The sequence below is a fragment of the Ornithodoros turicata genome, chromosome 1, assembly GCF_037126465.1.
Source record: "Ornithodoros turicata isolate Travis chromosome 1, ASM3712646v1, whole genome shotgun sequence".
Taxonomy (NCBI): Eukaryota; Metazoa; Arthropoda; class Arachnida; order Ixodida; family Argasidae; genus Ornithodoros; species Ornithodoros turicata.
The window spans coordinates 131,776,570-131,804,278 of record NC_088201.1 but is presented as its reverse complement, the minus strand read 5'-3'; the positions used below and the strand labels follow the sequence as shown (position 1 = coordinate 131,804,278).

The 27,709-nt window shown below is 44.3% G+C and overlaps 1 protein-coding gene across 1 annotated transcript in view; it reads right to left on the bottom strand.

The window, feature by feature from the left end:
• Window positions 1-27,709, bottom strand: part of LOC135378601 (RNA polymerase II subunit A C-terminal domain phosphatase-like) — a 64,605-nt gene that overhangs the window by 3,544 nt on the left and 33,352 nt on the right. Inside the window, exons 5-7 of the mRNA XM_064611673.1 lie at window positions 22,179-22,423; window positions 8,722-9,664; window positions 3,413-3,778 (exon numbers count right to left, since the gene is read on the bottom strand). Of these exons, the coding sequence (XP_064467743.1) occupies window positions 3,413-3,778; window positions 8,722-9,664; window positions 22,179-22,423 (1,554 nt within the window). The remainder of the gene's footprint in view (window positions 1-3,412; window positions 3,779-8,721; window positions 9,665-22,178; window positions 22,424-27,709) is intronic.

Below are 27,709 nucleotides of genomic sequence, written 5' to 3'. Positions count from 1 at the left end.
AAGTGTGTGGGGGCGTTGCAAAAAATTGGGGGGAATTATGGATAAATCACTGGTCCTTGAGTTCTCGTACTTTATCGTCCAAAACAGTCATTCTGATGTAACAGAAATTCATAGGAAATAGCATACCTGTTGGGACTAGTGTCATCAGGAGCCTCATTATAGCCACCACAGGGAATGGTCAAGGGCACACTGAATGAACCCAAAGGTCCTCTTATCAAAATATTTATTTACTTGCTCAAGTGTCTCGTCCAGTGTCACTTTCTCATTCATTTTATTTCGTCCACTCCCCGCTGGTACAGGTACTACCAATCCAACAAGCTCCATCCGAAATAATGATCAGAGGATACGCAAAAGGACGTTTCCTGAATTGAAATGCTTTCAGTCGTTTGAGCAGCATGTCACTGGCACATTTTGTTTTTCTGGACGGGGAGAATACTCTGATGTATCATTCCACGATCGATCAGCACAATATGATGAGCACGGACGCGTGACCAAAGGTCTGCTGTGACAGTGCATTCATTTTCTTGTTATTTGGATTTCATCGCTGATCATCCTCTCCCATTTTGAAGCCAACCAAATCTTCCTTACCTCCTGAAAAGAAAATCTGACCTGGGGCTTTAACCAACTTGGCAGGTTCTCTCTATGGGTACTGTATATGTTACAGGTAATATGCAACATCAGGCAAATTGTTAAATGACTAAACAATTCTAGGCATTTTATGAAATGCCAGTTTCGCTTAGGCAACCCAGGATTTTCGTTAGATGCCTAGAGAAGTGGCCCAAGAATTTTGTTAAATGACCGTGCACGTCAGGCATTTTGGGTTAAGTGGCTGATCTGCATCTCTGTGTACTGAACACAGTAACGGACGTGAGATATACTGATAGCTCCATGGGTACACAACGAGGTGTGGTAGCCAAAATAGAAGGAAAATTGACTAAGGAATAATTGACAGTGGTGCTAGTTGGGTGGATTACATCAACAAGACCAGTTCAACCTGTTTAAGGCATCAGCATGACCTGTGCTTGCATCAGAGTTTGAAGACTACCACTATGTGAGGAATCCCAGGTTAGAACTTTACTGTATACAATGGGATGCCAGGTCAGACTAATCTTCAGTACCTGTAGGTTGTCAGAGGAAGAAGTGAAGAACTATGCAAATGTGAATGGCATATTTCACTAAAACAGCATGCTTCAAGATGAAGAGGAAATGGAAGATCTATACATCATCACTCTCCACACTCTTACAAAAAGGTGTGACTTCAGAGAACTGAAGAGCAGAATGATAGAAGAAGACTCTTCACTATCAGAGAACCATGAAATGGGTTAATTATAAAAGGAAGCATCAGACATATTGTAAGAAGAAGATTCCACCCCCCACACCCATATAGGTCACCAAGAAAACCTTCACAAACAGGTCAAGCAAGAAAACAAGGAACATTGTTAAGGGATCAGTACAAATGCTGTGGAGAAGTCTACCAAACAAGAAACATGTGCCCAACAAAATCAGTGAAGTGCTGTGCTCGTGTGAAGTTTGGGAATATAGATGGAATGGGCACGAACTCAACTCCAGGGTACACTCTGGTAGAGAAGCGATTGTGGATCCTGAATTTTATCCCTGGCTTCAGAGAACTCCTACACAAGGAGGATGTAAGGCTAACTTTGCCAGGGAGACAGATATTCGAGGCTCGTTCGTGGCAATGCTTATGTTGAGAGAAACATCATCTAATCAAAAAGCTTATGCTTTGCATCCATTTTCCACCCCACTACTGTTATACCCTGTGGATCAAGCGGTTATATTCTCGATCACGAGTGATGTTTTCAAATTCAGGTCATAGATGACAGCAGATTACAAGGGGCCCTATTCTCGTCAAAACTAGCCGACCTCAACCACTTTACATCATGCTGGACGTCACGTTAAGGGCACCGCTTCGCACTCCACTCGTAAACTTCCGTGTGTCGTGCTTCTTGCAATGCTACTGGTCGATAGTTGAATCTATTTGGCACAAAAGTGCGTATGCTGCAGGTGCGCTAATTTCATGCTTCTGCCATTGTCTCCTGAGATTTGTTGAGGTGCTAAATTGTCAATATACATACTTTTTGCGTGATTAATCTTAGCACATCAAAGCAATAGACAAGACGGCAGCGGCATTCATTACGACGAAGAAATTTAGTGATCCAAGTTTGTTTTGAGATTTTTTGACGTATGCAGTATCTGCATGTTGTGATCATAAGCACATATAAACGTGCAATTCGAACACTTAATTTTTTCAGTTAAAGTGATGATCGAGAAGACAAGTGCCATCTAGTAAAGGTTTAGTAAAATCATTTGCGTGCCATTATGTCAACAATCTTGTCTTCTTGCAGACCCGTCCCAAAATCTTTGCAGAAACACATCACAGATATGATTAAATAATACAAATTTCAAGGTTCTGCATGATTTCTGTTTACAAATGCATGGTTCCGGTTCCGGACCAGTCACAGCACGAGGTTCTCATGAGGCGGTTCGTGGGCGGTTCACTGCTACAACAACACAATTTCATGCTTAAATGTGGTGTCCGAACAAAAAACACAGTTGAACTGAAGGTGCAATCAGAATAGTGGGTGCCAGCAATACATGTAACCTGAATATTTCGTTTCAAAGGCCTCAAACATTAGAAAACGAATTTAATCAGATTTTGCAGCCGGCTGTGCACTCCCAGCTGAATTCAGGCAATACGGGCCAACGTCACTGGAGTTGGTTATGAAGGCAGGCTGTCCGTCACAAAATGCGGTCTTTCGACTTGCAATCTGCTGCTGAACAGTCACTAGAAACATTTCCATTCATGCTTTCAGTGGTACCTGATTGCAACCAGCCTGGCGACGCCGTCAGCTGAGCGATCAGGAATCTCGCCGGGAATACCAATTACGTCAGTTGTTTAGAATTCAATGTTTTCGACGTTTTATGAAAAAACACGAACAAATTTTGCGATACTTTTTTGGTGTTTTCTTTTTGGAACGCATCTCCAAGTGGATATCCCATTAACTTTATGATTGCGGATTCCTCGTGGACATCACCTTTAAGCGCTTTAGCATTGGTTGATAGCGCGTGACATTCATTTCTGTTCTTCACATCTTCTTCACGTAACGACCATTGACAGGAGAGATTTAAAGTAATCGAGGTCGATTACTTTGACGAGAATAGGGCCCGAGGTTAAAGAACAGCGTTAGAGGTAAGCATTCAAAGTAGGCATTCTTTTTGTAAAGTTTTCTGAAATGCTTTTATATGATACGAATACTTTTGAAATACCTTTGGAACATAAAAAGCAAAACAGGAGGGTACATGTGTTCTCTATTTTTCAAATGAACAGCTAGGTTTTGAACTGCAGGAGCCCAGTATTGCTCATAGGCACAAGTTTACATGCCCCAATGCCCACCTTTAACTCTCGCTGCTCCACAGTCCAGATGCGTTTCCCAGTGACTGGATCATACACTGGCATCTCCACAGCAACGCTTATTCCAGGCACCTTCTGCTGAACTTCCTCCTCTTCAGCAGTGACCATTGTGACCTTTCTTTCCAGCTCTTGTATTGGAATGGGACACTGCTGGGGTGCAACCATATTCTCACACTTTGCAAGAGGAAACAACTGCTCAGCCACATGTTCCCAGCGTTCTGCACAGCACCACAGCCAGCCAGGATTCACCAGGTGTATGCCTCCCATCCTGCGTGCCTTGTTGGTCTTTGCTGTGCCGGGCCTTGCAGCTACAAGATGTGTGACACCAGGTCCCAAGTCATGTGCCACCTTTAAAAGAAGTGTGAAGGTGATAGGAGCATTTAAGGCACTCAGTTTTTACTACATTTTGGATGCAGGTGGTGTTACTTATAATTAGGGCATGTCTTTTTGTGTTATATTTTTTAGCAACATCAGACGTAACTATAGAGATATACCATAATTTCACACATATTAGCCATGCCTTATGCGTAATTTTATTTCCTCACGGGCGGTCTGCGGCTTATCCAGCAGTGTGGCTTATCTGATGACTATTTTTCCCTGGTGTTTTTCCCATATGCCAGTTTTAAGGAAAGAGCTGACAGTGTCTCTGGAACAGCACAGCCCTGCCAATGAACAAACAATGCGTAACAGGGGCGCGTCCACATTCGAATAGAATGACCTTCCTGGTACCTTCCCCCAGGCAGTTTTAACAAAAGTGGTGACAGTGAGTCATGTCTTCTGGAAGGCCGCTGACCCGTCAATCTATGAAAAATACACAACAAGGGCACAGTCCAATCTTCGTAGAACACTAGAACTGACATCCTTTGTTGTACACCATGCCAACCCCGGAGTATGGACCACAGGGTTTATGGTCTCCTTTGTCCCACAAATCAGTCGTGTCGTATTGCCCGCGGCTTATCTGCGAGTGCAGCTGATCTGCCGGAAAAATTTGAAAACGTTCCTAAAAACTGGTTCTGCAGCATATCCGCGGTGCGGCTGATACGCGTGAAATTACGGTACTGTGTATTTTGAATAATTCTGGTGTAATTGGGTTGAACTGAACTGATTGACCCAATTTTGGTTGAATCAGACTCGGGTTCAGTTTACTCGGCAGAATACACATGACACACCACTAGACACAGAATATGAATATTTAGTTGAACAAAGCTTTTTGTTGGGCTAGTTGGTTATGATGACCCATTAAATTTGAATACAAATACTCAGAATGCCAATTTGAATGAATGAATATTTAGTTCATGCAGGCAGCAGGGCATCGCTTTTGACAGTTTGTATGAGCATATTTATGTATTTACAACACAGTTCCCAGAGTTCTGTATTTATTGTGATGACTTTGGATACCCCTAGTCCAGTAGTTTTCTTGGAAATATCAGGTTAAACCCCACTTTTGCTGAGTTGAATGGGGAGGGAGGGGCTAATCAGGTATAACCCTAAAAAAGTCAAGTATTATAACAAGTAGTACAACATTCGTACTGTTGATGGCCTTCCTACAGTTGTAGACACATCTACAATGAACGTAAGAAGAGGGGACAAGCGATCTGGTGTATGTGATCCAACGGAAACATCTTCTATAGTCCGAGGAGCACGGTGGGTGAACGAGACAGTGAAATACACAAAGAGGGAGAGAAGAACGAGTTAGGACGCCAAGGAGGAGGATGAGGAGGAAGAATGTGTTTCTGTTGAATAAACTGTTCATTTGCTGCTTCTGAGTCATTTTCGTTGGATCTCCTTCTGTGGCTGTCTTGTTCACCTATCGTTCTTCTCAGACTCAAGGAGATGTTTCCATTGAATCAATCTACGTATTAGCAGCGCTATGTGTTACGTAAATTTATTGGCTGTTTTGAGGTGTCTTCACATTGTGCGATTTCTTTGTTGCCTACGGTCAGGCATGGCTCATCATTAGACCCCAGATTCCCAGGCAAATGCCTATTTTTTTCATGTGGTTTTCATGGTGGTTGTCATGGTGGGTTTCATGTGTTTTTTTCCATGTGGTTTTCCTCATACACTGCCTTTAAAAGCAGCGTTACATATTGCTTGTCTTAAATTCAGCCATCCTCACCCGACTTATTTGTTTCTGCTGTCTTCATTTTTGTTGTCTAGTTACCTTGTTTTCTCCTTTTCATTGTACTCTTTCAAATATTGCCGGAAATGTTGCGGTTTTGGAGCCTCTTCCCTATGATTTTGTTATTATATCTCACATATGTTTTTCATTTGTATGTATCCCAGGTGTTTCAGTTAAATCCCCGGGCTAAATAATTAGCGAACCGGTGCACCAATCGAATAACTTTCTTTTTTACAAGTATCTGTCCAATACCGCCTACAAGATGCACACCGCGTGAATGAGCGTGAGGCGCTCATTATTTAAATAAAAATTCAAACGAGTTTCATGAAAAAAAGCTAACTTCTAAAGCAGGGCGCCGTCGGCATTAAAATGGGTACTACCCCTTCTGGGACCTTCAGTGGACACCTTTTAGAGAAAAATCTGCCACTGAAGTGGGTCATTTGTTGCAGTAATTAATTGGTTTCGGTTTACATATTTTTGTCGCGGCTGGTCGCGGTGAAGCGCAAAAGGATGCTCTTTCACTCCCATGTCCACCAATGAATTACACCAATGAATTACGTCCTTTTGCACTTCGCCGCGACAAAAATACGTAAACCGAAACCAATTATTACTGCAACAAATGACCCGCTTCGGTGGCAGATTTTTCTCTAAAAGGTGTCCACTGAAGGTCCCAAAAGGGGTAGTACCCATTTTAATGCCGACGTCGCCCTGCTTTAGAAGTTGGCTTTTTTCACGAAGCTCATTTGAATTTTTATTCAAATAATGAGCGCCTCCCGTTCATTCACATGGTGCGCATCTTGTAGGCGGTATTGGACAGATACCTGTAAAAAACAAAATTATTCGATTGATGCACCGGTTCGCGAATTATTTAGCCCGGGGATTTAACTGAAACACCTGGTATATTCTTTTAACCTTCTAGTGCCTTGGATTATTGCCTTCCTGCCATTTCCCTTATATAACGTGTGTTGCTGTATATACGAGGGGTGTTCAAGTCAAACCGTGACATTTCATTTTTCGCAAAAGTAAAATGAACTTACAGGCGAGAAATTTGTTTTATTTTTCAAAGTAATCTCCAGCTGCACTAATGCGCTTGTCCCAGCGTTTCTCGAGGGCTTGGATGCCAGCAGCGTAGAAATCCTTACCGGCGCGTAGCAGCCATGATCGGACCGCATTCTTGACCTCGTCGTCGCAGCTGAAGCGGCGGCCTCCAAGGAACGCCTTCAGTGACCCGAAGAGATGGAAATCGCTGGGGCGAGGTCTGGACTGTAAGGGGGATGTGGCAGCAACTCCCAGAAAAGTTCCTGTAAGGTGCATGTCGTGAGATGCGCGGTATGCGAGCGTGCATTGTCCTGTAGGAGGAGGACTCCTTTGGTGAGGAGGCCCGGCAGCTTTTGCTTCAGCGCCTTATGCACATCCCTGAGAACCTGGCAGTAATATGCACTATTGATGTTGGTACCACTGGGCAGAAAATCAACATGAACAACGCCAGCCTTGTCCCAGAAAACCGTGGATGTCCTCAGGAACTCTGACACTGGGCTCTGAGCCGCCTCGGCCGGGATCGTCCTGCACTGATGTACGGCCGTCTCGGAACCGTTTGCACCACTCAAACGCTTTGCTGCGACTAAGTGTATTGTGGCCATACTGGGCCTGAAGTCTTCTGTGAATTTCAGATGACTTTACGCCTTCATCCATGAGAAACTTCATGACAATTCGCTGTTCGATGTGGGCGCTCACCTCGTTGTCGGCCATCTTGTCCAGCACGTGTCTTCTGTCTTGCACAAACTTTGAACCACCACATGGTGAACGCGGAGGCCTGTCGTGTGTGAAAATGACGAAAAAGAAGTAGCGCGAGCCATTTGTACACTCAGGAGACAGAAAGTCCCGGTTTGACTTGAACACCCCTCGTATGTACATTACTGCAATTTGATAGTGCGCCAACACCAAGGCTTTAGCAGCCATTCTTGGGCACAATAAACTCATTCATTCATTCATTCATTCATTCATGCATTCAAAAGTTTCTTTCTAATACAGGAGCACGAACTGGGTGCTTGGGGAACCTCCTGTATCGGTTTGATAGTGCCTATACAGGGTGTCCACGCTAAGTGTGAACAGATTTAAAAAATATATATACTGTAACACTTTTTCCAAGATGAAATCAATTGCAATATAGCATATGCTGAAGGGCACTCCCTAGCAGGGCATTAGCAAAGTCCAAAGGCAATGTCTTAATTAACTTTCATTAATTAACTTTTTAAGTATAAAAGCTACAAAGTTGTCCCAATGAGAACATCTCTTCCTTTCGGTCACCTGATATCATAGCCATTTTCAGAACAAAAATCCGTTCAATAGATCGCCCGCAAAAAATCCGTGAAGGAACGCCATTTTTTTCTTTATTTTGTTCATTGCGCTTCTTAGAAGACGCGTATTTCCTTAATCCCCAACGGGAGAGGGGGAAGGAGCACAGTGCCGCCTTGTAGGCATCTTGTAGACAAGAAGTGGAAGATTATTTTGATACCTTCGCGCGGGCGGATGCAAACGTTCCTGTTGTCAGTCCTGCGACGAACGCCGAAATTGTGGATATTATCGTCAGTCGTCGGTACGTCGACGATGGAACTTCGGACGACGAGTCAGAAGAACCCCGTGAAATACCTACGGCGGCGGAAACACGGAATATTTTGCGTCTGATTCACAACAAGGTAGAATGCAGTGGCGGTGATAATGAACTGATAACGTGCCTGCGGAAACTCGAATAACATCTCCTCGCCGGCAGTGGGGCTACGCGCCAAACCCAGGTGACTGCGTTTTTTGCACGTCAATAAAATATTGTCGCGATGACATCACATTTTCACGTTTTCCTGGGTCTGGATTTACTGTTTTTGAAGTGTCTCCACTTTTATCGAAATACTGCTTATATCGAATTTTTTCGCGGTCCCATCGACTTTGATATAACGACTGTTTACTGTATTATGATACTCTGAAAATCAGATTTTGGCATCCCAGGGATGTCATCCCTGTCCCCATCTGACAACCTTAGGATAGCCCTGGGATGACAATGTGTTCTTGTGGAGGCTATAGCAGACAATAACCTTGTCATAAAGTGACATACACAGACGCTAGGTCAGTTCTAAGCGCAGGAAATGCCATATAAGGAGTGAAAAGAACTTTTCCCCACCTTTGCACCTAAGGACCGTGCCACTTGGTATATCTTGCTTTTTTCAGGGTCCTGGTTAGTGGGGATGACACCCGAGAACACCACTTGCACTCCTTTGAGGCACTTGCGGCGCACATATGGCACAACGTTCTTCAAATCGGGGACTCCTTTAGAATGCTGAGCCTGCAGCTGATCAAATATATCATAATAAGCTTTGTGAATTGTTCGAAGGATTTCTTCCAGGTAGAGAAGGTAATCATCGTCATCTTCAATGTCATCCGAACTGCCAGGAAGACTTTCCGGCTTCTGTTTTAAACTTTCCTTGCTTTCCTCATCTGCTCGTGCTCCACTGTTGGTGTTGCCACTGTTATTCACACTACTTTCTGCATTCACATCAGTTGTAGTGCTCTCTATGATATCTTTAGCTTTTACCACTTCTACTGATGTTACTCCTTCAATGTTACCATGCTCTACAGGAGTTTTACCTGCTATCTCGTGATCTTCTTCTACATTATGTAATTTGGTTGCATCATCCGTCCCATCTCTAATGTCTTCAACCTTCTCTAAAGAAATTGCGACATCCTTTGGTTGGCAAACTTCCTCATCCCTCATCAGGTCACCTGTATTTTCAGGACTAGCGTCAGTACTGCTCTTCTCGCAAGCACTACTGTCTCCATTTGCACTGTCTGGTGCATTAAGGGCTGTGTCAGAACTCTCCTCATGGGTGTCTGTGACTCCTGTAGGAGTGAAGTTCCCATTTTCGACAATGGCTGGTGCATTCGAGGCAGCCTCTGGCCACCTTCCATTCTCACTTCTTATCTGGACACCTCCAGGAGCATTGATGTCACCCGTATTCTTGAAGAAAACATAGGGCTTGACAGGCACCAGGTTGAGCGCATAGTTCCAGACATCCTCTCGGTCGTCGATGATGCACACCATTGAGTCCCCACATGGGAAAAGTGCTCTGCAGTGAAAGTGAAATCAGAACACATGAAAGTAAGTACAATGACACACAAGCATGTCACAAAATGACACTCCAGTTTTCATGTTACAGAGCCTTTTGCTGCATTCAGGGGCTTTCCCATTGGTGGAAAGCCAGAATATGCATAGCAGTGAGCCACAATACCTTACATTAACAGGGGATTCTGGATTCCTTAAAGGAACATAGAAGGCTCATTCAACATATATTTTTACCACGTAACATGAACATACTACCTTCCGGGCCTGTCAAACAACATATTTCCTTTGGGAAGCGCACATTTCCAGAGAAAGTTTAGTTCACAAGAATGCAGGAACATGTAGCAATGGCTATCTCCCCCAGTCACCCTTTGCGTGTTGTGACGCCACGTCTGCCAAGCTCTTTTTATTGGCTGCCGAGAATCATCTCCTAGCAATACGACTGGTCAACTGCTCACAACAAATATAACTGTGAAAGGAAAGAAAAAAAAGGAACATGTCTCACTACTACCGAGAAGACCCGGCGTACAAAACTGCCAGCCAAGAGAAGCGTATTTTCTGACCAATGAGATTGCAAGCTCTCTTGCGCATCAAGATTGCGCACTGTGTGGATATGCATCCCAAGGCTTGTAGAATAATTTCTATTCCTCCTGACATTTTTTTTTGTCCCGAGTACTCCCATGGTCCTTTAAAGGACAACGGAAGCAAAATTTGTCCATTTCAAAAAAGGGTCTGAACAAGGTGTAAATATTACGTAGAATTATGGTGCCGCTAGTATTTTGCGAGTACGCTGTACAGATGGGCATATTTTTGATGATTACGAGCACGCTGGGCTGTCCACCCGACAGGATCGCCCATGGAGTATGCCCTCTGTCGCAAAGCATTGCGGGAAAATCTGAGGAGCGCGTAACATTGTCTTGTTTCACCTGTCTGCAAGTAGGCATAGACAGATTCGCGGCGACAATAAGATTCCTGTCTTTTGGAAACAACTGAAATATGACAGTCATCAAAAAAGTCAGACATCGGCGGAATTTGAACTTCGCATCTCTCGATTGCCAGTCAAGCGCCAATGGCCAATATGGCCACGGGAACAACCACAGACTGGTAGAGCGTGTTTGTTCTGAAACATATCCTGCCCGAACACGAGGTAAGACAGCCAGCAATGTAAGCAGCAAGACTCTCACCTCTAGAGAGAATGAGATCACCTTCCTTCGGATGGATTTTGGGGGCCAGCCTCGGTAGTGTTGTCTTTGTAACATACCTGTCAACCTGATGAACTCAAAATTCGGGAGTCTGCCCGCAGCGCGACCGGGGAAGGGGGGGACGCATTAATTTTGTGCATTCGAAATAGCAGTGTCACTGCATTGCAATTCCACTACGTCATAAGTAGCCACTATCGGGTGGAGCTGCGACGCGTGCAATTGCTTAGACGCGTCGTGTCAGGACCTTGCATTTCGCACGGCTGCAGCCATTTCACCGATGATGGCAGTGGTCTTCGTCCGTCCACACCTGTAGCGCTTCGCTCCGTCACTTTCTGAGAACATCTTCCGGAACAGCGGTCGCATGTGGTCGCTTACGCTTGGCGGCTGGTTGTGCTGAACCAGAAAACCTGTGGAAAGGCACTTGGCACGTATAAGGAACACATGCGGGTATTTCTTCTGTTTGGAGAATGCCATCGAAGGAGGTGAAACTACTGTACAAGACTGGACTGATGATAAGACAACAGCACGTCTTCTCGAGAAACACGGACACAATGAACACGCTATATCTGCCACCACCTCCAGCCGTGGATGGTCATGCCGCAAAACATGTGTTACGGGCTCTCTAATTCTTCAGGAATACGTGTGCGCAGCTCTTAAAGGAAATCTAGTTAAGAAAAGCTCAAGGGCCCAATTTTCCGGGAGACTGGAGCGCTTGTCCGTGCAATCGGGAGATTGAACAAAATTCGGGAGTCTCCCGAATAATCCGGGAGAGTTGGCAGGTATGCTTTGTAATAAACGTCAGTTGATGTTTGACGCTATGTTTGTGCTGTCTAACCGTGTGTCGTTCATGCAAGGAACACTATGTCCTTGCGGTGCTGAAAGAAAGTCAGCAACATGCTGTAGGACATCCAGGAAAGACTTCACAAGCATGTACAATTTTTCTTGTCACGAAAATCAACCTCCGATCGCAAAACAACCGCGAAATGAAAGTCAAGAACTCCAACAGGAGAAACAACGTGCGTCACTTCCGTGGTCTGCTACGGCAGCACGGTGACGCTCACCAGGGGCTCAGAGTGCTCCGCGGCTGAATTTTATATCGAGATTATGACGGCATTTCAACTAATATACGTAAATCTAATTCGAATTCTGGATCATTTTGGTACACGTCTCAACATGAGGCAAACAGCTTTGCAGCTTATTTTCGCTTCCGTGGTCCTTTAAAAAAAGCAGTGGTGGCGAAAGATATTGCAACACTATTTATTTTATATATTTATGCATACTGCAAGCCGATGCTTTGGTCCAAGCAGGAGGGGCTTACATGATTATGATACTACATAAACGACCATGTTCATAACACTGAACAAGGCACCACATGTAGAGCACTGCATGGGCCCTATTCTTAGGACCAAGCCCGGCCCGACCTTCCTTTGATCTACCCCCCCAGGTCCCAACAGCTTCATACGGCTCAGCCCAAGCCCTAAGAATTTCTAGGTATATGGCCCAGGCCCGGCCCGAGCCCAGCCCTCTGTTGCACGACTAGAGCTGCACTATGTTCTTGCCTTTCAAAGTTGATGTGCCCTGTCTGTGTGTTTTTGGGTCCTGGCATGGCTAGAGATACTGGATGCTCTCTACAGTAAAGTTGTTGACAGTGCAGCTCTTGTCACGTTCATAAGTGAGTTCCAAGTTTCTTGGCTCCTAGCGTGTGTTTGATGCATTCCTACCAGAACGTCGTCCCTGTGTTAAAAATTGACCATTCATCTTTTAATGTGTGTTCTCTTCTGTGCGGGACATCTAATGTAAGCCAATTCCAGTTTGGCTGCATGCGACAGTTTCCAGAAGCCAGCAAAAGCACAGATTGCTTCAACACTATACAAACTTTACAGGCACGTGTGCGAAAGGTAGTACTACAAAAGAGCGAACGCAATAGCACCCGTTTACAGTAACACCAGTTGTTGGCTTTAATTTCTTTCCTGTCTTGAAAGGGAACTGCTACTGCTGGTGGAAATGGAATTGCCAAGGAAATAACAAGAGCAGAACTAACCGTGCCACGGAGTAACTGGTTCAGTTTAGAGGTTGCACTTTGAGCAAGAGAGTTAAGCCTTGGCCACTTTACATGGCTCTGTGGTCACACAGAATGGCTGACTTTGGAAAAATGGGTCAGCACAGGCCAGAACTGAGGCTGTCAGTTTACTGTGGGACACTAGTATCAGACGACAATGTGTACACAGGAATTCCTAGCGCGATACACTGGACGAAAGCTTGTGGCATCAGCATCATCACAGTAGAAAGTGCTATGAGTCCTGCACAACAGTACTAATTGTAAGTCAGGGAGAGTTAAGACAGAACTGACTAACAATGAGTAATCTCATGTACTTCAACGTATGTGAAAACCTCACTATCAGCACCCACTGAAGATGAAGACAAAATCAACAACAAACTTGGGAACAGTTGGGACCTGTTGCATGTTGGAAAATGAATGCAGGTGATGGTGTAGTGCAAAATATTACGTAGTTTCAAATTTAATAATTAAGCAGATCCAAGGACAGTCACACAGATCCAAGACAGACTTTCGAAACGCCTTATGGTAACTACTTAAGTTAAACGCTAACACGAACCCCGAAACACAAAAAGAGGAAGAAAAAGAAGGAACCAAAGAAAAGAAACAAAAGAGAAAAGAGGAAGCCAAAGAATGGACCAAAAAAAGAAGCAAGAGAGAATGGAGGAAGCAAAACAAGCAATCAAAGAAAAACAAGCAAAACAGAAAGGAGGAAGCACAAGAACGAACCAATGGCTGATGCTAACGAATTTCCAAAGGATCCACCAATGAATCTTCCTAAAGTTTCATGTTTTTTTTTTCTATCTCGTGAACCATGCCATTTCGGAAAGTCGGACCAATGTCAATCTTCATGGCACAGGTGGGGCTATCACGCAAAAAATAACGAAGAAAATCGAAGACCCAAAAGGTAAGGCCCTGCCTGAAGCAGAATGAAACCCCTATTCTTTTCTGTCTGTGATGTTGAGTGCTGCTTCGAAGTACGATGATCAACTACCGACTAACCCAAATGAGGACCTCACTGCTGTTTTTACTTACATTGATGCAAGTTTTAACTTAATAGTATACAACTTAACTTCATATTTGAGGGTCCAGCTCACCAAGCAAAATCACAAGCAATGCTTCACATAGCATGTGTGGGTGTTATTGCTGGCATCCTAAACAAATGGGGTAAATGCGGGTGTGAACCGCTTTTTTGGGAATGCGAGATACTGCAAAGGCCAAGGGGAGCGATTGGAAGGGAAATGATAGAAGAAGTCTTGATCAAGAGCAACAACATGTGTATTAGAATGGAATCCATAACACTCACAGAAAAGAAACAGAAAAATGATAAGAAAACAACTAGGGTAGGTGACATCATCAAAAAAGTAAATTTGTAAATCAGTAAAAACAAAGTAAATTTCTTGGAAGTGAGTACAGTGTCTGCATGTCTGTACTTGTCTGCGTCAGTTGTGTTTTAGTCCTGTGAGTTTCTTCCTGCACTCCAGCATGGACTCCTATACAAGAATACATTGGTTTGCTTGCCAACACTTGGGTCCCATGAAAAATGTTCACATAATGCCTGAGGCTACATGTCACGAAAACAATGGTTTGGTTTGATAGCATTTTGCAAACAAATACGAAAAGGAATTACTGCAGATTGCTTTTGCACATAATCCAGGATTACTTTTTTTAAAAATGTGGAATATTAATCACGAGACACAGAAAAACATAGAGCCAATGCGAGCTCCATCCAGGGATCCAGAACACATCGAGCCTCTAAACACGTAGCAAAAGATGAAGTTCAAGTAATTCAAGAAAAAGCCAATGAGTGCCACTGCCAGGATTTGGGCCTGGGCCCTGCTGATTTCTGGTCAGGGATGCCAGAAATACAGAAGAGGGTCATAGAGACAAGACTAAATGTCTTTCTGTACTTCAAGTTGCTGGACGCTTCGCATATAGATGTCTGAGACCGTGAGGAAACACTTAAGAAAAAACAAGTAGAATATGAATCTGTCCTGAAATACTTTAAGCCATACAATTCACAAGAAGACCATGCAAATGTGGCTTAATTGCTAGCATTCCTGACTGGAAACCAGGAGGGTTTAAATCCTGTGTGGCTCTTCTGTGAACTACTTGAATTTCATTAGTCACAAGCGTGGCAGGAGTGAATCAAAGTGTGGTAGAGGGCGCCACATATCCTAGGGGGCACATGTGAACTGTCACTTTGTATATATGTCATCGAGTGAATAAACTCTCTTTTATGAGGTACGGACGTCTACATTGTACCTGAGGGCTGCAAGCCCTCCTGCCGAGACATAAGAGAATGGTGACGGATGGTTTGAGGATGTACTTTCTGGATTTCTTAAGTGTCTGCTCTGTTACATCACCCAGGCAAAAATCTGGAATGGTTCCAGAATAGTTCCAGTTTAATCTGGATGGCCCCAGCTAGATTCCCAAGTGGGGTGGGTGGTTCCACATTGGTGAAATCATGGTACCACTCTGGCCTCAAATGGTTACAGAACTTACAGTGGGAGCCTCACAGGTACCATTTTGTTCCCAGCATGATCAATTGAACCACTTGAGGTTCCAAGCTGGGCAGCTTCCCCTTTGAGATCCGTTAGGGGAGGAAGAGTCCACTCTTGCCATATACCCTTCTGGTTTGTTTGATCCATCATTCTGATCTATTTTAGCACACGTATGATCTATTTTTATTGCTTTTCTTATCCATCTATGTCTTTGATAAAATGTATGCTGTAACTTCCATTCGTGCTCATATTCTCATCTAAAGGTGAATGTCATAAAAAGTACCACTAAATGTCAAAAGACACATTCAAAAGATGACAAACTACGCTAAATAATTAGAAGAAGAAAAACCAAAGAGGTAATTGCGCGTGCTGATCCAAAGCAGATGCAATAGTTATGAGGGCGCCACGGTGAGGCAAGAGGCTTTCAATTCAAATTCGAACGGCAGGCCGCGGGACGGCGAGAGGCGAGAGGTGAGAGAGAGAGAGCAGAGAGGGTGTCAGCTGGAACTTGGACGCGCCGTAGCAAGTTGGTTTATCTCTTCGGTTGCCGTGGCAGAGATCAAGCATGTCCTGTGCAGTATTTATACGTGTTTTTAGACCGTTTTCTAGACAACGTGATGACAATGATTCAAGTGAAACATTCTGTCATTATCTCGGAGTTTTGACGCGAAGACGATGACACGGCGTGCGGAGAAGAACCGGACGATGAAACGCCAAACGGACTGCACATAATGCTTGTTCTGATGTTAACAGGCATAAGTGCTTTCCGTGATGCTTTGATTACTATTGATTATATGTTTTATTTCAGGAGCTAGAGGAACCTGAGAAACATAAAGATTGGGATCGGCTGGTGAAGAGGAAAAGGGTACATGTCACGACCTTCTCTTCTCCTTCTCTGAGAAAATACAAGGTGTGAGGTGGTCAACAAAACGCCATGCTCCCTGTGGTCCATGAGTGCATCGCACAGTCAACACAGGCATATGCCTCGTCAAGACGCAGTGAGTGATTACGCGTATGCGACTTAGTACGTGAGAGATGTATCGATTATTTCTTTATTCTTTGTGTATCCTCATAGCAGAATAAACAATATTTACATGAACAGTATGTGCTTCTCTACACATTAGTTTCGGTCATGCATTCAGTGGTCCCAGCTGCAAAGTGGTCGGATCCAAGACCACTTAGCCAGAGGGGACCACTGGATAAATTCCATTGGTTCCACTTCAAGTGGGACCACCATGAAACTGGTTCCACTTTTAACTAGGGGTGTGCCAATCCAAATATTTTAAGTCGAATCGAATGGGGGGAAAAATTCCAAATACTGAATCGAATATCGAATATTCATGCAAAATTTACAATATGCGACTTTCACACTAATAAAAGTTTCCATTTTGTGGCCCATGGCTTTAGTGTAACTTTTCTGGCATTAACTGTCACAAGAGAGACATGCAATTCTTCTGTTTAAAGCCCCTACTCTTTAATTTTACATGAGAGTGCTTCCTGCTTTTCAGGTGAGCCTACACTTACTGGAGTACTGGAGTGGTTACCTTCATTTCAAAATTTTATGTCAGGCAGTAGCATGTTATACGGAAGAGGCTGTAATTGTTTCAGACAACCACAGGCCATTTGTGAAACAGGCAGTAGCATGTTATACGGAAGAGGCTGTAATTGTTTCAGACAACCACAGGCCATTTGTGAAACAAACGAATTGGCATCCTGCCTCAGCTTTGCCATGAACACCCTTTAGTTTCTATGCTCTCACCCGAGGAAGTTGCACTGCTGAAATTTTAGACATAAAGGACATCTTTAAAACACCCTTCTTGTTTGTGGGCTGTAGTCATTACTCAAGAGTCCTAACTTTTTTAAAGGCAACCTCACAAACACCAAATTAAAGTCCCCCGTCGGTACCGCTAAACTGTATGTGGGAGGGGCGCCATCCCTTCCACAGACGATGTCTACAAAACTAAGTTTGGATAACGTTGCCTTAAACTAAACACCATCCGGTCTGTGTTGGTCCTACAGCAAGGGCAATTTTGTAAAGCAGGCTTCGCCTCATGCACGGAAGCATCAGGTGAAGCCCACTTTCGTGTTGTGTCGTTCATGTTCGTAGAATAGTCGAATATTCGAAAAATCGAATATTGGATATTCGATTCGCGAATCGAATAGTTCGAGCGTTTGATATTCGATTCGAATTCGAGAACTCGAATATTCGCACACCCCTACTTTTAACTGATCCCAGCCAGTGAATGGTTCCACATTCCAAGTGGTTCCTGTCCAATAATCCACTTCGAAGTGGTCCCACTCCAGATTTTTGCCTGGGCATTTATGCGACAAGACAAGATGGCATCGTTAGGCCTGCCGCCGTTGACGCCGTTTCTTGAGCTTAACCTGCACTTCCGTGGAGGCAGTCGTGCGAAGACTTCAACAACTATTTGCTGGCAGTAGGAGCTAACGGATTTGATTCGGCACGTTGGAAAGCTACACTTCTACAATGTCTTGGTAGTGAAGGACGGCAGATCTTTCGAATGCTGTCAACTACGACAACAAAGGTAAAGGTCACTGACAAGGCTGGCGAGGACCAAGATGTGTACGACGAAGCAATAAGTTTGCTGGATGCCCATTTCGGAATTGTCGTCAACGTGTTAGAGGAGCGCTGTCGTTTCAAAATGCGGAAGCAGTTTCCTGGAGAGACTATTCGAGAGTATGTCACAGAACTGTAGCATTTGGAGGCAAATTGTGAATATCGAGAAAGACTGAATGAAGCATTGAGGGACCAAGTTGTTGAAGGTATCCTATGCAATGACTTAAGGCAGCACCTACTTATGGAAGGGTCCAGTCGAAATACTGCAAGCAATTGAAACTACAACTACAGGAGCACAGTTGTACAGCGTCGAGAGCTCCAAAACGGATATTCTTCAAGTACGAAAGCAGAAAAAATACAGAAACCAGACAACAATAAGAAGGGGAGATCCAACGTGTGCTCCAGTCTCAGACCAGTGTGGAAAGCTTGGACACCTTCAAAGAATGTGTCGAGAGTCACCAAGATTTGGCAGTGAGGGCAGTACGAGAGGAAAACGAAGAGCAACTCAGCGTTTTGAAACTTAACTGATAGGACGGATAGAACGATAACGACTGATGTTCTAGTAGAAGGTCGCAAGGTGGAAATTAAGTATCGATACTGGATCATCGGTGTCTATCATGCTGTACGACCTGTACAGGGAACAGTTCTCGAAGAAGATGGCATTAGGGGAGTCTGTCGTTAGTTTGCTGGATTTTTGAAAGAGGGAAATGCCAGTGCTTTGTTGTTTTGGAGCACATGTACAGCACAGGGGTATAACCACAAGAATAGTATTTTATGTAGTTGAGCAAAGCATGGCTCTGTTGGGTCTAGATGCTGTCCAGAATTTGGGGTTGAAGATAGATGTTGCCAATCTGAAGTGTCTACGAATGACAACATATTCATTCGCTCTGCCTCAGGGGCTCGAGGACTTCTCTTTACAGTTCTCAAATGAATTGGGCCTGGCCAAACGTGTTGTGTATCATGTGGTCATATGACCAGGTGTCACACCCATGGCTTATAAGCTTCGACGACCGCCCCTTGCACTGCGGGACCAAGTATCAAAAGAGCTGGAACGACTGGAAGCTGAGGGAATCATTGAACGAGTAACCGCTTCAGAGTGGGTATCACTGGTGGTTGTGGTGAACAAGCCGGTCACAATATTCGCCAATGCATAGATTTGAGGGAACCAAATCGGGCTGTAGTGGTGGATGGATTTCCTTTGCCCCATACGGAAGAACTGCTACACGCATTAGCAGGAGCTAGGTGGTTTTCAAAATTAGATTTAGCTTTGGCATATTACCAAGTGGAACTCGCATAAGAAAGTAGACAATTGACTACATTCATTACACATTAAGGACTTTTCTGGCTCCGCAGGGTTTGTTTTGGGTTGGCGTCGGCACCAGCAGCATTCCAACGCTTGATGGCAGACATCGTACGTGGGTGCAGTGGAGTTTTGTTTTATATTGACGATATTATCGTCTTTGGGGAGACAAAACTGGAGCACCTGGATAATGTACGAGCAGTTTTGCACTGGATTGCTTCAGCTGGGCTTCAGTTGAACAGCAAGTGTGTCTTTAGTGTTCAGGAGCTTTCCTTTTGGAGCCGTCATGTGAGTCAACAAGGATTGGCGCCAGTAAAATTATAAGTGGAGGCCGTGCTCAACACACCTGTGCCTACGGACGGAACAACTTTACATTCTTTGGAAGGGCTTGTTGGTTATTACTCTAAATTCATTCCGAGGTACACTGAAACAGTAGAACCAATGAGGAGGTTGCTTCGAAAGGACAAGGACTGTCTTTGGGACCAAGCAGCAGATGAAAGCTTTAAGAAGGTCAAAACACTTCTGGCATCCTGCGAAGTGCTGTCCATGTTCAATGTTTCTCTACCAGTTATGTTACAACAGATGCATCAGCATACGTCATTAGAGCTGTGCTACAACAGCCTTTGGAAGAGGAGGTCAGGAGTATTGCATTTGCATCCAAGACATGAATGGAGCAGAAACGAAAGTATTCCACAGGTGAGCATGAAGCTTTATCTTGCCTTTGTGCAGTGGAGTACTGGCATATGTATTTGTGGGGGAGACACCTCTACCTAAGGACAGACCATCAGGCTCTGGTGGCATTGCTGTCAACTCATAGGTGGGGTCGACATCCCCTTAGGATAGAAAGATGGCGTGTGAGGTTGTTACGATATAACTTCACTCTTCAGTACGAAAAAGGAGAGAATAATGTGGTGAAAGATGCTGTTTCACGCCTGCCGTTGGACAAATGTACCGCTCAGAAGACAAAATAAATTATTGCATCCGTGTGTTCATGTATCACATTGGGAGGGATAAAGATGGGAAGAATGATGATGCGCTAACACAGGTATGGGTCTCTACAACATAGCCAGAAATGAAGAACCTCCAGGAGGAAACAATGCCATTTTGTGTAATGTTTGAATTATCAGTTAAAGAGGACTTGTTTTGGACGGAATGGTAGGTTCCGCCATCCAAAGAAACCTCCAGGCTGATTAACTCTGCTCATGAGAACCATCAGGGGATTGTGCATATGAAACAGCACCTCCAAGAAGAGTACTGGTGGCCAAGGATGGACATCGAGGTGGAGCAAGTCGTACAGGACTGCATTGTATGCCAAGCGGCAGACAGGTCAGCAAAGATTCGTGCTGCACTGCTGCAAGCTGTACAGTGGCCTGAGAAGGCGTGGGAGAAGTTGGGGCTGGACATTGTAAGACCGTTTGAAAGCGCCCCCATGGACTCAAGGTACGCCATTACAGTTGTTGATTACCATAGTAAGGGGTCAGAAGTAAAGTTTGTACCAACAGTTACGTCACAAGTGGTCACCGCCATCCCGCTGGAGTTGTTCTCACAACGATACAGCATCGTTACAGATAATGGGAAGCAGTTGACGTCAGCATACTTTGAGCAGTTTCTTCAGGAAAGGGGCATACGTTACCTGAAATCATCACTGTACTACCTCCAGGCCAATGGCCAGATCGGGAGGTTCAATCGGGTACTGAAGCAGTTTGTACAGGTCTCCTTGTTGGAGAGAAGATCGGTGAAACAGTCGGTACTTGAGTACTTGGAAATTCACAGAATGGCTCCTCATGCAACTACGAGAGTGGCTCCGGCATACCTTCTTCACGGTCGTCGACGAAGAACAAGACTAGATATCGTGGGACTACCCTCATAGAGGCTCTTTGAAGATCCAGTTTCACAGTTGAAGGAACTAAGACAGCATGTAGAAAGACAACAACAACGGATGAAGGTCTACACAGACGCAAGACTAATGACCCAGAAGTCTGCGGTGGAAGTTGGCGACTACGTGAAAGTCTAGATGGCGGAAACAGCTAAGGGGCTTCTGGTTCTTTCGGGCCCATTGAAAGTCGTTAGCAGATATAACAACAAACCTTTTCAGCTGCAAAACGAAAACGTTTGGAATGGATCAAAATTGACAGTATTCGGCCAGAAAGATGCCCCAAGTACATGAAGCCATGGAATGAGTAAGAACTCAACAGCAAGGAGCAGTTCGGTTGGACGTACCAAGATCCAATGGAGAAGATGCAAGGGTTCAAAGGGGATACCCAGAGGCAACGAAGTCAATGACTACGAGTACATTGTCAGCAGGTACTTTATCCCAAGGCGTGTCAGCAACAGAAGAAATGGGGTCCACCCCATGCTCTGCAACCACAAGCAGTGAACAGCAGGTGGAACCACAACAGGGCGACCCAGGAGGACTGTACAGCATCCTCAACGTATTGCCGATTATAAACTGTAGCGAACAGTCTACATGAATTGTCTTGTAATGGGGAGATTTGAAATGGCTGGATAGGTAAGGGAATATTTATAGTGAGAATTGTTTAGTGTGACGGTTGAAGAATTGTTAAAAGTTGTTGCTAGTTGGTTGTTAGTAGTTGATAGTTCAGTTGTAGAAGTTAAGAACTGTTAGTATATTGAGGAAGTTGTTGGGGTTGTGAGGTTTCTTTTGTTTTGCTGTGTTAGAGAGGGGAGAGTGTGGTAGAGGGTGCCTCATATCCTAGGGGGCGCATGTGAACTGTCACTTTGTATATGTGTCATTGCATCGGAGAATAAAGTCTCCTTTGTGAGGTACTGATGTCTACTTAGCACCTGATGGCTGCAAGACCTCCAGCCGAGACATCATATAACACAAAGTTTAGTTCTTCGAAGAGCACTCATTCCTTACTTTAGGTTTCCCGTCTTGGAGGTGGGATTAAAGCACTCGTCCCGTGACAAGATCCGGTATGAGAAGTATTTCCCGTCTGGATCTAAAAGGCTGGCGATGGTGTGTGCATATGGACGGGCCCCAAAGGTGCAGATATGAAGCTCGTAGTGCTGCGATACTTGTTCCAGGAAGTGCTTAGTGCCTGGCCGAATGCGAGTGTGATACCAGGGCGACTGCGGTCCATACAGCTGGAAGTGGTGGACATCCTACATACAAGCATCAGATCAATAATGAAACAAATCGATTGGATTAGGTAGAATTTAGATTTTCATACTTGTTACACAATACTGTAAGATTGTTACTGGCATCAAGAAAGAACTGGTGCAAGTGACAAGCCGTTTATGCAGTTCAAAAGATGTTGTCTATCAGAGGCTACACAAAGAATGCAGAGGCTGCCAGAAGATAGCTTGTCATGTCAGAAATATAGCAAATATAGTAAAAATGACATACGATTTAAAACCCAAATTGAGGTGCCCAAGACCCCTACCGTTACGTTGTGAAACATACTGTAGCCTCCTGTTATTTCCAGTCAAACTGAGAGTAGCATATAGCTCAAATTGAATCGAGCAATTCCTACTGTGCGGTCCACCCAGCAACAGAAAACAAAATTAGATAAAGTTAAAGATACAGAACCGTGCAAACAAAGGAGCATTCTTGAAATGTTCCCTGACCACTCAATCACCAACCAATTTTTTCAACTCCTAACGTTCGGAATTTTTCTCTCCATTTTCAAATTTTGATCCAGCTCTTCAAATTGGTAAAGCGAAGAATAGCTCAATCCTGGAGTATAAGGCACACACACAAAAAAAAAGTCTATAGAGAATGAAGCCCAAGAATCCTACATCTCAAAACAATATGAACGACTTATGAACATTCTGTGGAGTTTGCACCTTATCAGGTGAAAAAAATTTAACACTCAGCAAAATATGTAGCAAACAAGACACAACCTGTGAGAGTTAAAACACACAGAGACAAAAAAAAGGAGGACTCCAAGGTCATAAACATGAAAACGAGCGAGAAAGTTTACAGTGTGTAATAAAAGTAGAAAAGGCATCTCTCAGCAACTGCAGGTCAATTTTAAACCATCGTATTAATTTTCCTCATGCAGACAGTAAATTGAACGAAAATTTCACACAGGTACTGACTGTAGCATTTTAGCATTTTGACGGTGAAGTGACATCTCTAATTTACTTGCTTTATCTGTCGTACACCAAAAGTCCTCAGGCTCTATATGTTGCAGCATGAGACTATGCAAGATCTGTAAAGGTATTTTTCTTTGTATGGCAGCCCATAGTCATCTAGAACCTTTAAGCCCGAAATCAGAGATTATTTGAACTGTAACTCATTTAACACATTCATGGCAAAGACCCCAAGACTATGGAACGTAGAAAGAACACACAAACAGGGTCTCCAGCACTGCTGGAATACAGCTTTAACACAGTCGAGACTGTTTATAACGATACTAACGTGTACACGCAATCTGATTGCTATATCAGGGCATCGCTATACACTAACTTTCGGGAAATCTCTAGTCGGGATCACATCAACAAAGTACAACGGTACGAACAGAACACAGCAGAATATGCACGTTTGTTGAAAGCACAAAAGCATTTTGTCTAGGTTTAGACCCACACAGCTTCGTGTCGAAAGCTTTTTCCAAGAACAACACAACTTCTGGTACAACGTGAGGCTTCGCATCTCTTAAGATAGATGACTTCGTCTACTTTTCGTCACCTAGTGTTTTCATCACAGTTCCCGCTATTGGAACTGCACTGTCCAGTACAGCACGCCTCGTCCATGGGTAATTCGTTGACATGTGTTTGAGCAGCGATGCATAACCGTGTGGCAACTCACATTGTAGAAGGCATTGTACTTCACAACAAAGTTTTGAACCAGTACAAAAACTGTCTAGCACACACAACTTCAAGCCAAGCCGTCTGCCTTTCCTCATCAAAAACACATGCAGAGCGGCAATGCTAGCAACACTATTGTAGCACAGACCAACTCGGACAACAACCTGGGGGATAGAAACTGATATGCAGAGGGAGCAACACCCTCTACTTCTTGCGAGCACCTTCGAAGTCACGTGTGTCAAATCCTCGGCAATTATGTGCGATTAAACACACCACATTCCCACTTTATTGCTCCTGGATGGATGCTATGGCTCTTGAAACTAACTCCTACCTTTGTTTTGAATTTAAAAATTCAATTTTTCCATTTTAAAAAAATTCAATTTTTACCGCCCGCCGAGATAATTCAGATTTCCATACACAAACAAGTGTTGTGAAGCCAATCGTTATATCGAAGTCTTCTTTACATGTTACTTCAATAGGTGAGCTGAAGGGAGTCAGCAATTTAATCGCAATAGCAATCAAACGTTTGTTTCCCTTGCACTGAGGGTTTTTATTCAGCTTAGTGTAATTCTCAATGTGATGCATATCCACTTCTTCATTCCAGCAGTCATCGTAGTTGACGAAAAATCAGTAAGTCGAACCCACACCTCCCTGATTGCTACTGGCATTCATCAACCATAGCTGTCTTTAATCTAAAACTGGCATCTCGGATACTGAGGAAGAACATGTATTCTTATTAGAGTGGAGACCACTTATAACGTAACCGCTTATAGCGTGGGACTGCTTATAATGCGTCTTTTTCCGACCCCCAATATTCTTCCCATAGAACATAATGGATAGGAATACCGCTTATAATGGTCCATCCCAACGTCGGATACCGATTATAGTGTGGTCACCAACATCCTTTTCAAAGTAGGTAAAGGACCGAGCGCATTTGTCCGCGAACTCCGAAGTGTGAATCACCCATCACGAAGAATGCTTCTTTCATCTTCTCATGACGAGGCCGGCACGAATGTAGGCAGGCGAGGGTGTCGTACGAGGACGTTCGCTGCCCAGGAAGGCTTCCGACTTGTCTTTGCATTGTGCCACCCAGTGTCCTTAGCATTCTTTCCTCCATGGTTTAGCAGCTTTAGCCTCAACCCTCTAGCGTCATCAACTCATCATCCTCACATGCAAAGGACGGTCACATTCCACTGGTCATTGTTCCAAAGCCATGTGACGGTGTGGCCGCCAAGCTTCAGTTCCCCTAGTCTCAGTTTCCCCGTTTGCCTTAAGTGTTGTCGGATACTGTACCCTGCACTGTCAATGCTCACAAAGCGGAAAGCTTTGTCGTTGGAAACCAAGGAGAACATTGTTAAAGACATCGAAAGCAGCATAAGGAAAGTGGATGTGTCGAGGAAGTACGGGATTGCCGACACAACCGTGTCTGCCATATGGAAAAACAGACAGAAGGTATGTGAGCAACTTTCAGCAAGATTCTGCGTCGCTGACTAGAAAGCGTGTTCGTACGTTGAAGTACAAAGATATTGATGCTGCATCGTTCAGATGGTTTCGAGAGATTCGCGCACAGAACGTTCCTGTAAGCGGTCGCATGCTGCATGCGAAAGCCAAGGGCTTCGCAAACCTGCTCTGCTATGATGACTTCAATCCACTGAGCGGCTGGATTCCGTCAGGAAACTACGCCAGACTAAAAGCACTGTGTTTTTTTCAGGCTCCCTGAGTGTGTTGAATAAATTATTTCCTCTGCAAGGAATCTCCATTCACTCCAGTTCACAACGGAGGGTGGGTGCTCAATCTTTGGCATGTACTGGCCTAAAAATGTGATATTTAGTTATAGTGCAGATTTTCGGCGGTCCCTCAACATACATTATAAGCGGTCTCCACTTACATTTAACCATGGAATGTATGTTTTCAGATGTATGTTTGACATGAAGAAATGACATGTAGTAGAATGTTTCAAACACTATGTTGTCTTCTGCCAGTTAAGCACAGCAAGAAAAAGAGGCACCCACAATGCCGTTCTTAAGTTGAACGTGACTATACCATCCTCGAAACTAACGTTTCTCAACTGATGCCATTCGACAGAACCCGTGATTGTACCGGCACGACTTCAAGGAACCTACTTGACTGGTGCAACTGTGTACAAGTGGGTGAGTCGAACTTGATGTCATACAAATAGCGAATTATTGATTTGTTTAACTGGTTATTTAACTGTGTAATTACAATTAATTTAATAACATATTGTTTTGTCGCAACATGTCCCTTGAGCTTTGCCCGATTCATTCAACAGTTTCACAGTAAGATAAAGCTCTGTGTGTCGCCACTGATGCTTGTAAATTCCAAGTCCATATAGGCAGGGGGGTATCTCCGAAGTATCTCTGACTTTCCAAAGTGCTTGTAATACTTTTGAAATGCAACAGAAAAGCAAAAGCGCGGATGCGGAAAAATTTACTGATGAAGACGACAGCTGCTGCTCTACCCTTTACAATGAGCGTCAGCCGCAGGAACCCAGTCCTGCGATCTCGATGTCAATCCCAATACCAACAACCGAACATCGAGCGTGGTCTGATAGCAAGGCTGTCTGATACCGGGGCTTGGTAGGCAGTCAAGTTTCAGTCACGGGTGCTGAACACTATCCTGTTCATGGAACTCAACGACAAGGCATGTGGAACCCCTAGGTTCCGCAAGTTGAGAAACACTGCTCTAAACCAATGTTTGGTTTGGCCTGTGCAATTTACGCTGCATATCACCATGTACCAGAACTGAACCACACTAAAGAAATGGTGGTAGGTGGTTTCTAGCATTCCTTCATGCAAATGGAGACATACACTAACAGCATGACTTTTCGGTTAATCAATAAAGGCTTGGGAAAAATGTGAGCTTTTGCCTTTGACCAAACATCAAGAACCTTAAAGAAACAAGGGAAAGGGTGCAGGCTAGCTGGTATAGATCCATGAAGAAGACCGAGAGACACGGACACAGAAGACGACACACGTAGGTTCTCAGAACTGCTTGGATTCGTGTTGGTTGGATTGGTGTCGTCTTCTGTGTCCGTGTCTCTCGGTCTTCTTCATGGATCAAGAACCTTATTGTGAGATGGTAAATGGGGAGTTTCATCGCCAGGGGCGATACTCTACCGCATTGTTGGAGGTAAAGGGGGGAATAAAATAATGAGCCCCTTCACAATAGGGATCAAAGCCCTATGGTGTCCATTGACCAAAAAGTCAGACTGCTCAATTATTGGGTGACTTTACAGCATGAAAAAAATCTGTCTGACACCGTAAATATAGGGCCCTCAGTTTTCGGGTAAAACCCGATAAAGCCCGTTTTTTACCCCCGATTTACATCAAAATAGTTCGGGTTTAACCCGATAAAACCCGTAAACCGGGCTTGCGAAAGTGCAAACCAAGGACTTGAGCTGCACACGCGCGAACTACGGCAATCGCGCGACCGCTCCCGACCGCGCCGCGTCTTACTGGTGAAGTAAACAAAACACGTCGGGTTTGGATTTGTGGACGCTTGCATGCAGGTCCGATTTCTAGCGTGAAAAATGTTCCTTTGGTAGGCGTCACCATTTGAAAGGTGGCTTCACCTAACGCTTCCGTGTATTGCGGTTAAGCCCACTTCAACGAATGCTTT